At 42.3% G+C, this 12127-nt stretch overlaps 1 protein-coding gene across 1 annotated transcript; it reads left to right on the top strand.

Moving 5' to 3' along the window:
- Positions 1 to 800: 800 nt before the first annotated feature.
- Positions 801 to 10341, top strand: adck5 (aarF domain containing kinase 5). The gene is made up of 15 exons (XM_076301658.1): positions 801 to 928; positions 2361 to 2449; positions 3145 to 3294; positions 3453 to 3528; positions 3766 to 3966; positions 4683 to 4823; positions 5193 to 5306; positions 5607 to 5738; positions 5918 to 6001; positions 6106 to 6187; positions 6429 to 6507; positions 6917 to 7008; positions 8455 to 8707; positions 9048 to 9164; positions 9411 to 10341. The coding sequence occupies exons 1-15, from the start codon at positions 905 to 907 to the stop codon at positions 9511 to 9513; spliced, it is 1737 nt and encodes a 578-aa protein (XP_076157773.1). The 5' UTR covers positions 801 to 904; the 3' UTR covers positions 9514 to 10341.
- Positions 10342 to 12127: the final 1786 nt, after the last annotated feature.

A 12127-nucleotide genomic window follows, 5' to 3' on the forward strand; every position in this document is an offset into this window, starting at 1 on the left:
GTACACTTTAAAATGGTTCTTACATATCGCTTTTTTGGGGGCACTGACTCTGTCGTGACTCTCCTGTTCCTAGATACACTGAACTGATCACGATGCTGATCATAGCAACTCTCTGTCTTGGATGCGCTCAGACACACGCACCACCACCCCTCTCTCTCTCCCCTGTCGTGTGCGCGCTACACTCAGATGCACACGCGATTTTAGATCTCCCTCTCGCATGCGCGCTCTTGATCGCTCGCTCTAGATTCCGGGAGATTTTATCTAATTTGCGGGCGTCAGGGAGCCGCTATCAATATGCGGGAGACTCCCGGAACTTCCGGGAGACTTGGGATGTCTGTATAAAGCCTGTTTAAAACTATAACTTTAGACCTAGAGTATATTTTCATAATCATTATCTTTAGGCCTACAGCAATCATCTGGAGGGAAATGACAAATGCCACAAAGATCCATATCACCTGGAAGAGGATATCATGCGTGGCAACATTTTCATGTCTGTTCCACACGGTTCCACATGCAGGGTTATCGAATGGTGCATTTCCAACCTGGCGCCGGCAGACGGCAGTGTGACTGACTGAAAATGTTGGTATTAACCTTTTACAGACTCAGTGATAAGTAAATAAAATATGTTGTATTTTCGTGCAAGCCTAGTCTTAAAACGTTTTGCAAATAACGGAATGCCCTTCTATCCAACGGTACGCACAGCGCACTTTGTACTAGGAAAAATTCACTCACTGTCGGACCACACCCCACGTGATCTCCTACGCATGCAAGTAGCCAATGAATTTTCTCCATGAGCTGCAGACCACTAGCGCCGTGGCATTCGTGGTAACGAACACAGAACACCCACGGAGAGATCTTCGATCGATCCCCAGTTCTCTATTAATGGCAGACATCTGATCGAAACATGACTGCAGAGACATTCAGAGCTGTAAGTGTTTTAGACTGATGATATTGTATGGTATGTGCATGAGGTTAGGTGAAATAAGGTTAACACATGTTATATTAGGTCAGACGACTACGTTAACGTTATCAATGTCATAACTTGTCAGTCATGGTAGTAGTCAGTGGCAAGAGTGCTAAGTAAGATAACCGATTGTTAATTTGGGTGTATAATATGCTTACCCGGCTGATATTGGTATTGATGAGTTCAATGTGAAAATCCTAGACACGTGAGTGACTTTAAAGGAACCGTATGTAGGATTTTGGCCAAAACTGGTACTACAATCACTTTCAAAATACTGTAGAGCGGTGTACACCGCAGATGTGGTAACTAAAGCAGAGCTGGCAACCCAGATGCCGAAACACTACTGACTTTGTGATTACTAGATAGGTGGAAGGTGGCGGATCAGGCTAAAACACAAATATGTAAACATCAACATCAGTTGAGGGCTGCAACTTCACTTTTTTAAATGACGATATCCTGGTCGGACTACTGTTGTCAGTGATATAAGTATTTGAAATTAGCATGATTTCCTAATGTCTAGTGACAAATCAGGGCCATTTTATGATTAATTGAATTACATTTCTTACATACGGTTCCTTTAACGTTATAGTTCATTAGGATCTAACGTTAGAATACAACGACCCGAGGGCATGCTGCAGCAGGATGTGTAACGTTAATCTAGCTAGCACTACGTTTTTGAATCCAGATGTCCAATGAAGAGATGAGTGATGCTTTAATTGCAACCATGAGGGATTCAGGAGACCTCTTATGTCTGCCATTGGCTATTTACGTCGTGTTCAAGGGGTCAGACAGACAGGGGGAAACAGATTTGCTCCTTACTTGGCATTGTTGCCAAACCCTTCTTTAGTCAGATAATCTTAAATAGAATTAAGATGTCTACTTTGATGTGTGTTAGAGAATTACATTGATCTCCTCCAGAAACACTATAGCCACAGTTCTGGTGGTCTGTTTACATCGTGGAAAATGAACGAGGAGCCCATTAGTTTGAATGTCCCTGACATAGCACCCTTTGTATAAATCAGTCTGGCTGTTTAGAGACATGCTGTTCTTTAGTCAGCTAATGAAAACAGTCCACTTGACAAGATTGTTGTGACCTTGATGAACATCCTCTCTCATGTTGGGTGCTGGCCCTTGGGCTACACATAACAAGCAGTAGACTCCATATAGTACCCTCTTCATCTAAGGATATATGCTGCATAGTTGATCTTCAAGAATTACTGTGATTTTACTACAAACTACATTTTGGATGGTAGCCTACCTCATATCTTCATCCACCCGAGTACACTCTACATGACCATATGAGATATAAGGGCAACATTTTATTTGCCAGACTCAATGTAGTTCTGTGTACAATGTTTCTGTACTGAACTGAGCTGCAATTATGCATGTCTTGTAGGTCCGGCTGTGTCGGCATCATCTGTCTCTGTTGGAACGATACCATGCTTCGCCTCATGTACTGCTACGTCGATCTCTCCGCACACACAGGTAAAACTGAAGCCATGGTGCTGTTACAGCAGGGTAACATCCAAACACAACTGCAGTGACGTGCATGTCACCTGTATCCCTCTCTCCTGAGTGCTGACACCATAACGTTTCAGTCAACATGTAGGGCTGTTGACATAAATGTTGCTGGTAGTTTTGTTCAAAGCCTGATGACCATGTGTAAAACTTGGTGTTGTAGAAAGTCGTAAGGAATATCCGCACATTAGCTCCCTTTTTTACTTGTTTATTAGAATTATACCAGAGGTAATGTTTCGAGCCTCATGCTCTTCATAAGACTTCAAAATTCACAGACCATCGCCATATTTAAATACTGTAGTTCACTAGGTCACATGACAAATCATTCAGAGTAAGACAGTGTAGGAAATAAATAAATAAATAATTAGAATGATATATACTCACACACACTGCAATGTACAAAACATTGTAAAACTTGCTGTTGGGAATCTTTGCAAGGATTCATGTGAGTTTAATTGTTTGCCAAAACATTGGTCTTGAAAAAATAACTTCAAGAGATCAGAGTGTGTACTTTTTCATGATAATCCCCTGGCCAGCACCTCTACTTGGGTGTGCTTTCCTCCTCCTCGCTTCTTCAGTCATATACCGTATACCTGGGATGAGGATGCCATATCTTATGTATGTATGCACCTGGGATAACTGGTGTCTCCTCCATCCTGCAGAGTCGAGAAGAGCCGGGGAGTGGTGACGAAGATGCTGCTGGGGGTCGCCGTGGGAACACCGGTGGTGGTGGGAGTCAAGTACGGCATATCCGAGCCGAGGGAGAGGAGGAAGATGAAGATCTTAGCGGAAGGCGCGGGGCGCTTCTGTAGGTCTGTCTCTGTAGGTCTGTCTGTCTGTCTCTGTTAATTTGTCTCTTCATCTTGTCTCTACCAAGCTGTTCGGGGTCAATTTGCCATTAGGTAAAAAATACTTAATTACTTGCTATGAGGAGATTACCAATCTTAAATTATCTACCTCTTCTCTGCAGATCTTTGTACGTTGGAATGGTGATCTCTGTAGATTATTGGTGGACCTCCAATGTTGCTCTCAGGGGAATGGATGAGGTAGGCTTGATCATCCGATTGAATAGTCACACCTTGTCTGTAGTAAACGTTGTATGTTATTAATTGAAGAATTAGATGTAATGTTTTCCTCCCAAATACTTTTTATGTTTTTTTCTAATATGTGCAGTGCAAGTACACAAGCAGTGTAAGTACAGTATGTATTCAGGTGTCAGTGTGCTAGTAATGTGTGTAGTAATGTCTCCCTCTCTCCTGTGGTTTGTTGTGGTCTCACGTCAGAGCAGCCAGGTGTATATGGAGGGCATGTCGGCGTGCCATCAGCGGGCGGCTGACAGCATGGTGGACGGGGCCGTGCAGAATGGCGGCCTCTACATCAAACTGGGCCAGGGCTTGTGCGCCTTCAACCACCTGCTGCCCCCCGAGTACATCCGCACGCTGCGCATCCTGGAGGACAAGGCCCTCAATCGCAGGTACAAGGAGGTGAGCTGTCCTGTCCGGTGTTGTCCAGTGTTGTCCGGTGCTGTTGCAGCCCTGATGAAAACAGATGTAACATGCCGGCTCAAGCTTGGAACATAAAGGGGGAGGGATTTTCAAAGTAACAATTGATTTATTAAAGAACATAAGTAAGAATAAACAAAAGTGAAAGCTTAAACAGAAGTGTAGTCTAGGGGTTTGTCCTGCAAAATGGAAATCAAAAGCCAAAATGCAGAGAGGAAGGGAGAGCAGGCCTCTTATCAGGTCAGACACGGTCATCTTGCACACCAGAGTCCCAATCACCTGCCACAAAGAGAAAACACAGGAGGCAAGCACAGGCACACAAGTGGGCAGGGCCACAGATGACCCGCCAGGGTTTACAGAGTAAAGTGTTTGTTTCAACAGAAACCGTGGTGTGCTGAACACTGTTGTGCGCGCGAGAGCAGCTGAGAAAGATATTCTTTGAAGAAGGGCATTTTCTTTTCTAAGATTTTTCCAAGCTTGATGAAATCGATGTTTCATTTTCTTTTCAGCTTTTCATTCTTACTTTTCATGTTGAAATTGCACTATCACACTGCCTTTCTTATATGGCGGGTTTTGTATACGTTGTTGCTGATATGATAGCAACTCTGACAGCCAGGCTACAGTATTACTGTATTTAGTCATTACATGGGTTTTCAGGTTAGTGTATGGGTTGATATTTTTTTTCTTTTTTGTCATAGGTAGATGCCCTTTTTCAGGAAGATTTCAATACAACTCCAGACAAGATTTTCCGGAAGTTCGACTACGATCCGGTAGCAGCCGCCAGTCTGGCCCAGGTGCACAAAGCAGAACTGCATGATGGGACTCCAGTGGCTGTGAAGGTGGGCGGTTTTGGTCCCTGGTCATGTATTGTCGAAACTTCCGGAAACATTTCATCTTTGTTTTTGTTTTTTAATCCCCTGTGCTTATAATATTCTGTTAAAAATATATATTTTTATTCCTATATGAATTTAGATGTGATTGCAAAGGCTCAGTAAAGATTATTCTTAATATTGATGCTGGCTGGATGTACCCAATGAGTAAAAGTTAAAAAGTTAAGTTAAAAGGTTAAGTTTATTTCTATAACACATATAACAACCAGGGGTTGATCAAAGTGCTTTACAGAGTAAGAAGGAATACGTATACGTATAAAAGTGAAGTTACTGTGTTACATGCAAGTAATAAATATATGTGTGAATAACCTTTGGCAGGTTCAGTATATAGACCTGCGGGATCGCTTTGAAGGTGATATCCGGACGGTGGAGATCCTTCTGGACATTGTGAAGCTCATGCACCCCAGCTTTGGCTTCCGCTGGGTCCTCAAGGTCGGTCTGCCAGAGCATTCCAGCTTTTCTCTGAAATCCTTTTCAGGCCAGCACACAACAGCAGCTGCTCAGTTTCAAGGACACCCAATGTTGTTGTTGTCAGTGATGTATGAAACATGAGTCTATTATTATTTTTATGTTTATTGGAAAATGGTAATATTTTTATGTTTTTTTTGTTTTGAAACTTTGCTTTAAAACTGTTTTTCTTCAGTCATTCCTTTTTAAAGGTTTAGGCAAGCCCTTTGTTTTTCCCTATTGTTTATTTACTTGTTTGTCTGTTTACACCACTCTGTTGTCCAGGACCTAAAGGGCACCCTGGCCCAGGAGCTGGACTTTGAGAATGAAGGCAAGAACTCGGAGCGCTGTGCGGAGGAGCTGAAACACTTCAAATTCATTGTGGTCCCAAAAGTCTTTTGGGATTACACCAGCAAGGTATGCAGTCCAGAGAAACACATTTCCTCTCATTAATGCTTGCACGGTAATCTTTTAAACTTAATTTAACTCAAACTTAAATTAACTGTTGCAATGACAATAAAGATTTTATATTCTATTCTATTGTGCTGTTGTCTGCTGGTCCCCTGTGTACACTGATGAACTGTTCCACTTTGAAGAGGGTGCTGACTGCCGAGTTTTGTGAGGGCTGCAAAATCAACAATGTTGAAGAGATCAGGAGGCAAGGGCTCAGCCTGAAAGATGTGAGTGTACTAATGAGGGAGTCCACAATCATGTCTAGTGGCAGTGTCTTTAAACGTGAATACAGAATATGACAATGCTCCCTTTTTCCTGCTTTTGCTTTCAGACAGCAGATAAGCTTATTCGGACGTTTGCCGAGCAAATCTTTTACACAGGATTCATTCATGCCGATCCGCACCCGGGCAATGGTAATAATTCTGTGTGTGTGTGTGTGCTGGGGGAGGGACATGTTTTACTTCTCTAAATGTTGAGGCCAAGTGTGTAAACGGATGATTTCGCCTGTAGGCATTTCCCATAATTGTATCAACAGAACATGAAGGGAAGCCTCTGGCTGTGGGCCAAGGCTGTCTGATTTACCCCCCCCCCCCCCCCACGTTATGTGAAGAGCGCAGAGTTGAATAAACAGTTTTTTTGTTTTTTTTGTTTTAGTGCTTGTACGGAGAGGACCAGATAAGAAAGCGGAGTTGGTTCTCCTCGATCATGGCCTCTATGAGTACCTCAGTAAAAGGTAAGCATACCTGGGAATGGTGCATTTCTCCATAGTTTAAAGGGATGATGTCATTTTTGGAGTCTACAAACAATGATGACTACAGAAATGTGTTTTTACTAGGAACCGAACACATGTAATTCATAGTTGTGACAATTATGCTTGACACATGAACATGAATGAGATACATGTCGTTGTGAAATAGGCTTGATCATTGCCCCGAAGGCTTTCGAGATGCAACAGGATGAATAACATACTGTATTCCTGGAAATGCAGACTGTCTTCAGCCTTGAACCGGTGTCTGCACTCTTTCTCTCTCTATCTCTGTCTGGTCTGTCTCTGTCTGGTCTGTCATTTTTGCTTCTATCCATCTTACTGTCTCTCACCCCATTCCCTCTGCCCCCCCCCCCTCCTCCTCTCTCTCTGATAGTGACAGAGTAGCCTTGTGTAAGCTGTGGCGCGCTATCATTCTGCGGGACAAGGCAGGCATGAAGAGGTACTCCAATGATCTTGGGGTCAAAGGTTAGTGCTATAAACATTGATCATTTTGTTGCATACTGTAGTAATAAAAAAATGTGGCCAAGTGTTCATTGTGGGGATGAGGAGTACTTTGTGGGGTTAAATGTGGCATGCTTAATGACAGTAACACTGAAAGGCACTGGATAAAGAAAACCTCTGGACTTTGTGTTATTTGCACTTTGGCACTAGGTCATGACAGGGCTCTACAGTGCGCCCATTTCACTCAAACATGCGAGTAAAAATGATGGCGTGCGAGTGCAAAAAAATATTTAGGCGCACTGGTGCGAATGACTTCTAACCATGTCAATGTTTGTTTACAAAATACACCGCAACATCAAGAAACATTACTGGTGCAAACCATAGAATCACGTCGCGAATGCAGCATAAAAACTACACCTCCCATCAACGTTAGCAGTTTCGCGTTGTGACTCGCTAGTAGTCGCTTCTATCAAATCCAAGAGCGCGCAGAAAAAGTGGAAAGTTAGACTAGCCAGCCAAGATGCAAAGATTGAAGAAATTAGTTCTTCTATCCACCGAATTCATTGGATAGGAACAGGATGAGATTCTGAGAATGCAGTGAGAGAAGGAAAGGTAACCTAACATGCCTTTTAGCCCAGTTGACGTATTGGCTGCAATATGCAAAATATAGCTGTAGCGAACAGGCAGGCTCCCATTTTATTCAAAGGTAGAACGCGACAACTCCAGGCTTCCACGCATGCTTGTTTGTTTACACCGAATACAAGCTGAAGTGCAAAACGAAAGTAGGCCTAACGTTTGCCTACTGCCCCCATCAATGCAGATATTTAAAAAAAAAAGTAAAAGTATAAAATATATATATATCCTTGATTAGCCTATGTTGGGTTTTGTGGAAGAGAAAATGGACTGTTTTAGTAGTAGTATTAGGCAGTATGCAGTCAGATAGGTCACCATGGGCATATTTGGATTAGCTACAGATGGATTCACAAATAAATAAATTAGCCTACATTTGGCAGGATACTTGATATACAGGCTAAATGCAAATATGGCAATGTATTATACTATTTTACATTAACAAAATGTAGGAAAATTGAACAGACTGAATAAAGTAGGCACTGATCTTTAAAATCCTATTTCCTGTAGCCTAAATGTTGTCAGTCATTCTTAATATTCGCAATTGGTGCACTGGCATGTTTAAGTGTTAGCTGCAGTGTAATGTTAGATTATGTTTAAGTTAAGTACAGAACTGACTTTGCACCCAAATTTTTGTCTGTGCTCCTAAATTTTTTAACTTGGGCGCACAAGTGCTCCTGGAAATTTTTTTTAGTGTAGAGCCCTGTCATGATGACTTAGACTGAAGTGACTAACCATGACTATTTGGCAGGGTTCCTTGAAAGTAAGCTGTCATTTTTGAGAAATATCTTACAACTCTCTCTCGCTCTCATCCCTGATTGGCTCCTTCTTCTCCATCAGACTACTTCCTGTTCTGTGAGATGCTCCTGCAGCGGCCAATCAACATGCGGGAGCTTGGCCTGGGGAACATCCTGAGCCGGGAGGAGACGGCGTACATGCGCAACATGGCTGCCAACCACTTCGACAACGTCATGCAGGTGCTGAAGGACCTGCCACGGCCCATGCTGCTGGTGTTCCGTAACATCAACACGGTGCGCAGCATCAACATTTCCCTCGGAGCGCCCATCGACCGCTACTTTGTCATGGCCAAGAGGTGGGAGGACCACGGCTGACTGTGCTGAAGTGATGATGGGGCTTTTTAAAATCAGAAAAGCAAGAAAAAATAATTGGTGTGAATCAATGAGACCTAATTATCAATGTGCATCATTTTATTTATTTATTGAACATAGATTTTAACCAGAGAGGTATAGCCAATTCGCTAAAAAGAGACCTATCTCAACTAAGGATTGAGGTTTTTTTACCCACATCGATATGGGTCAAATACAGTGCTATTTTATTAATGGTCCTCTTTAATGAAAGCTCTTGTTGGGCTGTAAGATTGTGTCTCCCTGCCTTGCAGTTGAGCCTGTGTATGTTGGTTGTGTTGGCTCTAGTGCTGTGCGAGGGTGGGGCAAGATCCAGGCTGACGACACCAGGGTGCTGCCCAGCTTCGGACTCTTCTGCTGGCTCAGGACCACCTGGGAGAGCCTCAAGTTCGAGTGTGCTCTGAGGTAAATAATACAGCATCCTATGCATCAAGCATGTGCTATACTGTGTGTGCAAAAGCCAGCTGCTCTTTACTAAACATTGGTAGTTGACAGGAGGTCAAAGGTGAGGGTTACTTTTGTTCAATAGTAGTATGTACACAATATAAATGAATACTCATATTATCAAAACGATGGAGGAAGGGTTATATTATAGCCAGGCTCCATAGTTGTTTGTATACCAATGACTTGTGTGTTTGTGTGTCCTTACAGGACAGAGATGGCCATGATGAGCCTGACCCGATCCCTGCTCCAAATCCTCTCCTTCTTCGGTCTCATCACGCTGGACCAGGAAGTGTACCAGTACCTGAAGTGAGGTGGACACAGCTGTCACCCAAACACCCAAACTTCCTACCTCAGCAGGGGACCCATTCTGTGGAAACATGCATCTGGCACCGCCAGAATAATGCAAGAAAGATCAAATCATGGATTTTTCATATGAAATCTCTTAGGCTTTTGTAATCAATGGATGTTGAAGGGGTTTTATTATTTATTTTTTATCAAACTGGTGCTGTTTTCTATTGCTGACTCTCCAAGCCCAGGTTTTTTGAATGTTCTTTCTCCCTTCTGTTGAGAACATTTTCATTTTGCATTTCAAAGTTGAAGAAACCCAATGAAGGAGGAGCAATGACTAAAGAAGTGAAATTGAAAAGGGTGTGGAGAATATTACTAACTTAACAATATTGTTGACATGAAGCAATACAATCTCATTTTACTTTTCACTTTCACACTGAAGTTGGCGAACTGAAGTTTAGCCTTATGTGAATTGTTTTAACCTTTTATACGTGTTTTTTTTAAGTAATTCCTAACATAATATAAATCTTAAATACATGCATTATTAAACAAAACATATTTTTTGTATCTGTTAATCAATGCCATTACTTCTACAATAGCATACTGAAAGTTTCTATGTTGTACACGTATGCCTTTGTGGCAGGTGTTCCCACGGATTGGGGGTTGTACAGATTTCACCATGTTTTGTAAACCTGAACATCCCTGAACAAGAGGAGGAATATCAGATGAACACCAAAGCACACTACATTTAACTGCTGCTGCTGTCAGGGTAACATATATGTATTATCTGCTGGGATATTATATTTATGCACAATGTGCAGTTTCATTTAGCACAATAAAAATAAAGCAAAAAAAACATTTGGTCTTATGTGATAACTAAGTACCTTTTTTCTCCCAAAGATCTGTCTGTGACAACAAAGGAACACCAGAATCATACTCCAGACATGAGATCAAATAGTTCAATGTTCACCAGAATCATACTGCAGACATGAGGTCAAATGGTTCATGGTTCACCAGAATCATATGGCAGACATGAGGTCAAATGGTTCATGGTTCACCAGAATCATACTGCAGACATGAGGTCAAATGGTTCATGGTTCACCAGAACTATACTGCAGACATGAGGTCAAATGGTTCATGGTTCACCAGAACCATACTGCAGACATGAGGTCAAATGGTTCATGGTTCACCAGAACCATACTGCAGACATGAGGTCAAATGGTTCATGGTTCACCAGAATCATACTGCAGACATGAGGTCAAATGGTTCACCAGAACCATACTGCAGACATGAGGTCAAATGGGCCATGGTTCACCAGAATCATACTGCAGACATGAGGTCAAATGGTTCATGGTTCACCAGAACCATACTGCAGACATGAGGTCAAATGGTTCATGGTTCACCAGAACCATACTGCAGACATGAGGTCAAATGGTTCATGGTTCACCAGAACCATACTGCAGACATGAGGTCAAATGGTTCATGGTTCACCAGAACCATACTGCAGACATGAGGTCAAATGGTTCATGGTTCACCAGAATCATACTGCAGACATGAGGTCAAATGGTTCACCAGAACCATACTGCAGACATGAGGTCAAATGGGCCATGGTTCACCAGAATCATACTGCAGACATGAGGTCAAATGGTTCATGGTTCACCAGAATCATACTGCAGACATGAGGTCAAATGGTTTGTATTGTGGTCATGACACCAACAACCATGTTTGACTCTCCTGTAGCTCATAACTGCAAATATTATATATGGGGCAGCCGAGTCCTACTGGTTAGCGATTCGGACTTGTAACCGGAGGGTTGCCAGTTTGAACCCTGAACAGTAAGAATGGCTGAAGTGCCCTTGAGCAAGGCATCTAACCCTTACTGCTCCCCGAGCGCCGCCGCTGTAGCAGGTCACTGCGTCGGGATGTGATTGTGCCATTGTGTGCTGAGTGTGTTTCACTAATTCACGGATCGGGATAAATGCAGAGACCAAATTTCCCTCACGGGATCAAAAGAGTATACAGGTGCTGGTCATATAATTAGAATATCATCAAAAAGTTGATTTATGTCAGTAATTCCATTCAAAAAGTGAAACTTGTATATTATATTCATTCATTACACACAGACTGATATCTTTCAAATGTTGATTTCTTTTAATTTTGATGATTATAACTGACAACTAATGAAAATCCCAAATTCAATATCTCAGAAAATTAGAATATTACTTAAGACCAATACAAAAATAGTTTTTTTAGAAATGTTGGCCAACTGAAAAGTATGAACATGAAAAGTATGAGCATGTACAGCACTCATTACTTAGTTGGGGCTCCTTTTGCCTGAATTACTGCAGCAATGGGGCGTGGCATGGAGTCGATCAGTCTGTTACACTGCTCAGGTGTTATGAGAGCCCAGGTTGCTTTGATAGTGGCCTTCAGCTCTTCTGCATTGTTGGGTCTGGCATATCGCATCTTCCTCTTCACAATACCCCATATATTTTCTATGGGGTTAAGGTCAAGCGAGTTTGCTGGCCAATTAATCTGTATATTGTGTTTATTTTCTTTTTAGTCTTCCTCAGCCAAACCATGGTAGCATTCATAGACAGGGCCGTGCAATTACCGGGGCAACCTCTATCAGAATG

This window comes from Alosa pseudoharengus, unplaced genomic scaffold, assembly GCF_046254945.1.
Source record: "Alosa pseudoharengus isolate Yale_2024_CS ecotype anadromous, Long Island Sound unplaced genomic scaffold, YU_APseudo_1.1 YU_APseudo_1.1_scf_23, whole genome shotgun sequence".
In the NCBI taxonomy this organism is placed as follows: Eukaryota; Metazoa; Chordata; class Actinopteri; order Clupeiformes; family Clupeidae; genus Alosa; species Alosa pseudoharengus.

Bases quoted from the DNA above. Each gene is read 5' to 3' on its own strand.
- adck5 (XM_076301658.1), top strand. From the start codon at position 905: ATGACTGCAGAGACATTCAGAGCT. The intron at 929-2,360 runs GTAAGTGTTTTA...CATGTCTTGTAG, and splicing joins CTGCAGAGACATTCAGAGCT to GTCCGGCTGTGTCGGCATCA. The intron at 6,002-6,105 runs GTGAGTGTACTA...TTTTGCTTTCAG, and splicing joins AAGGGCTCAGCCTGAAAGAT to ACAGCAGATAAGCTTATTCG.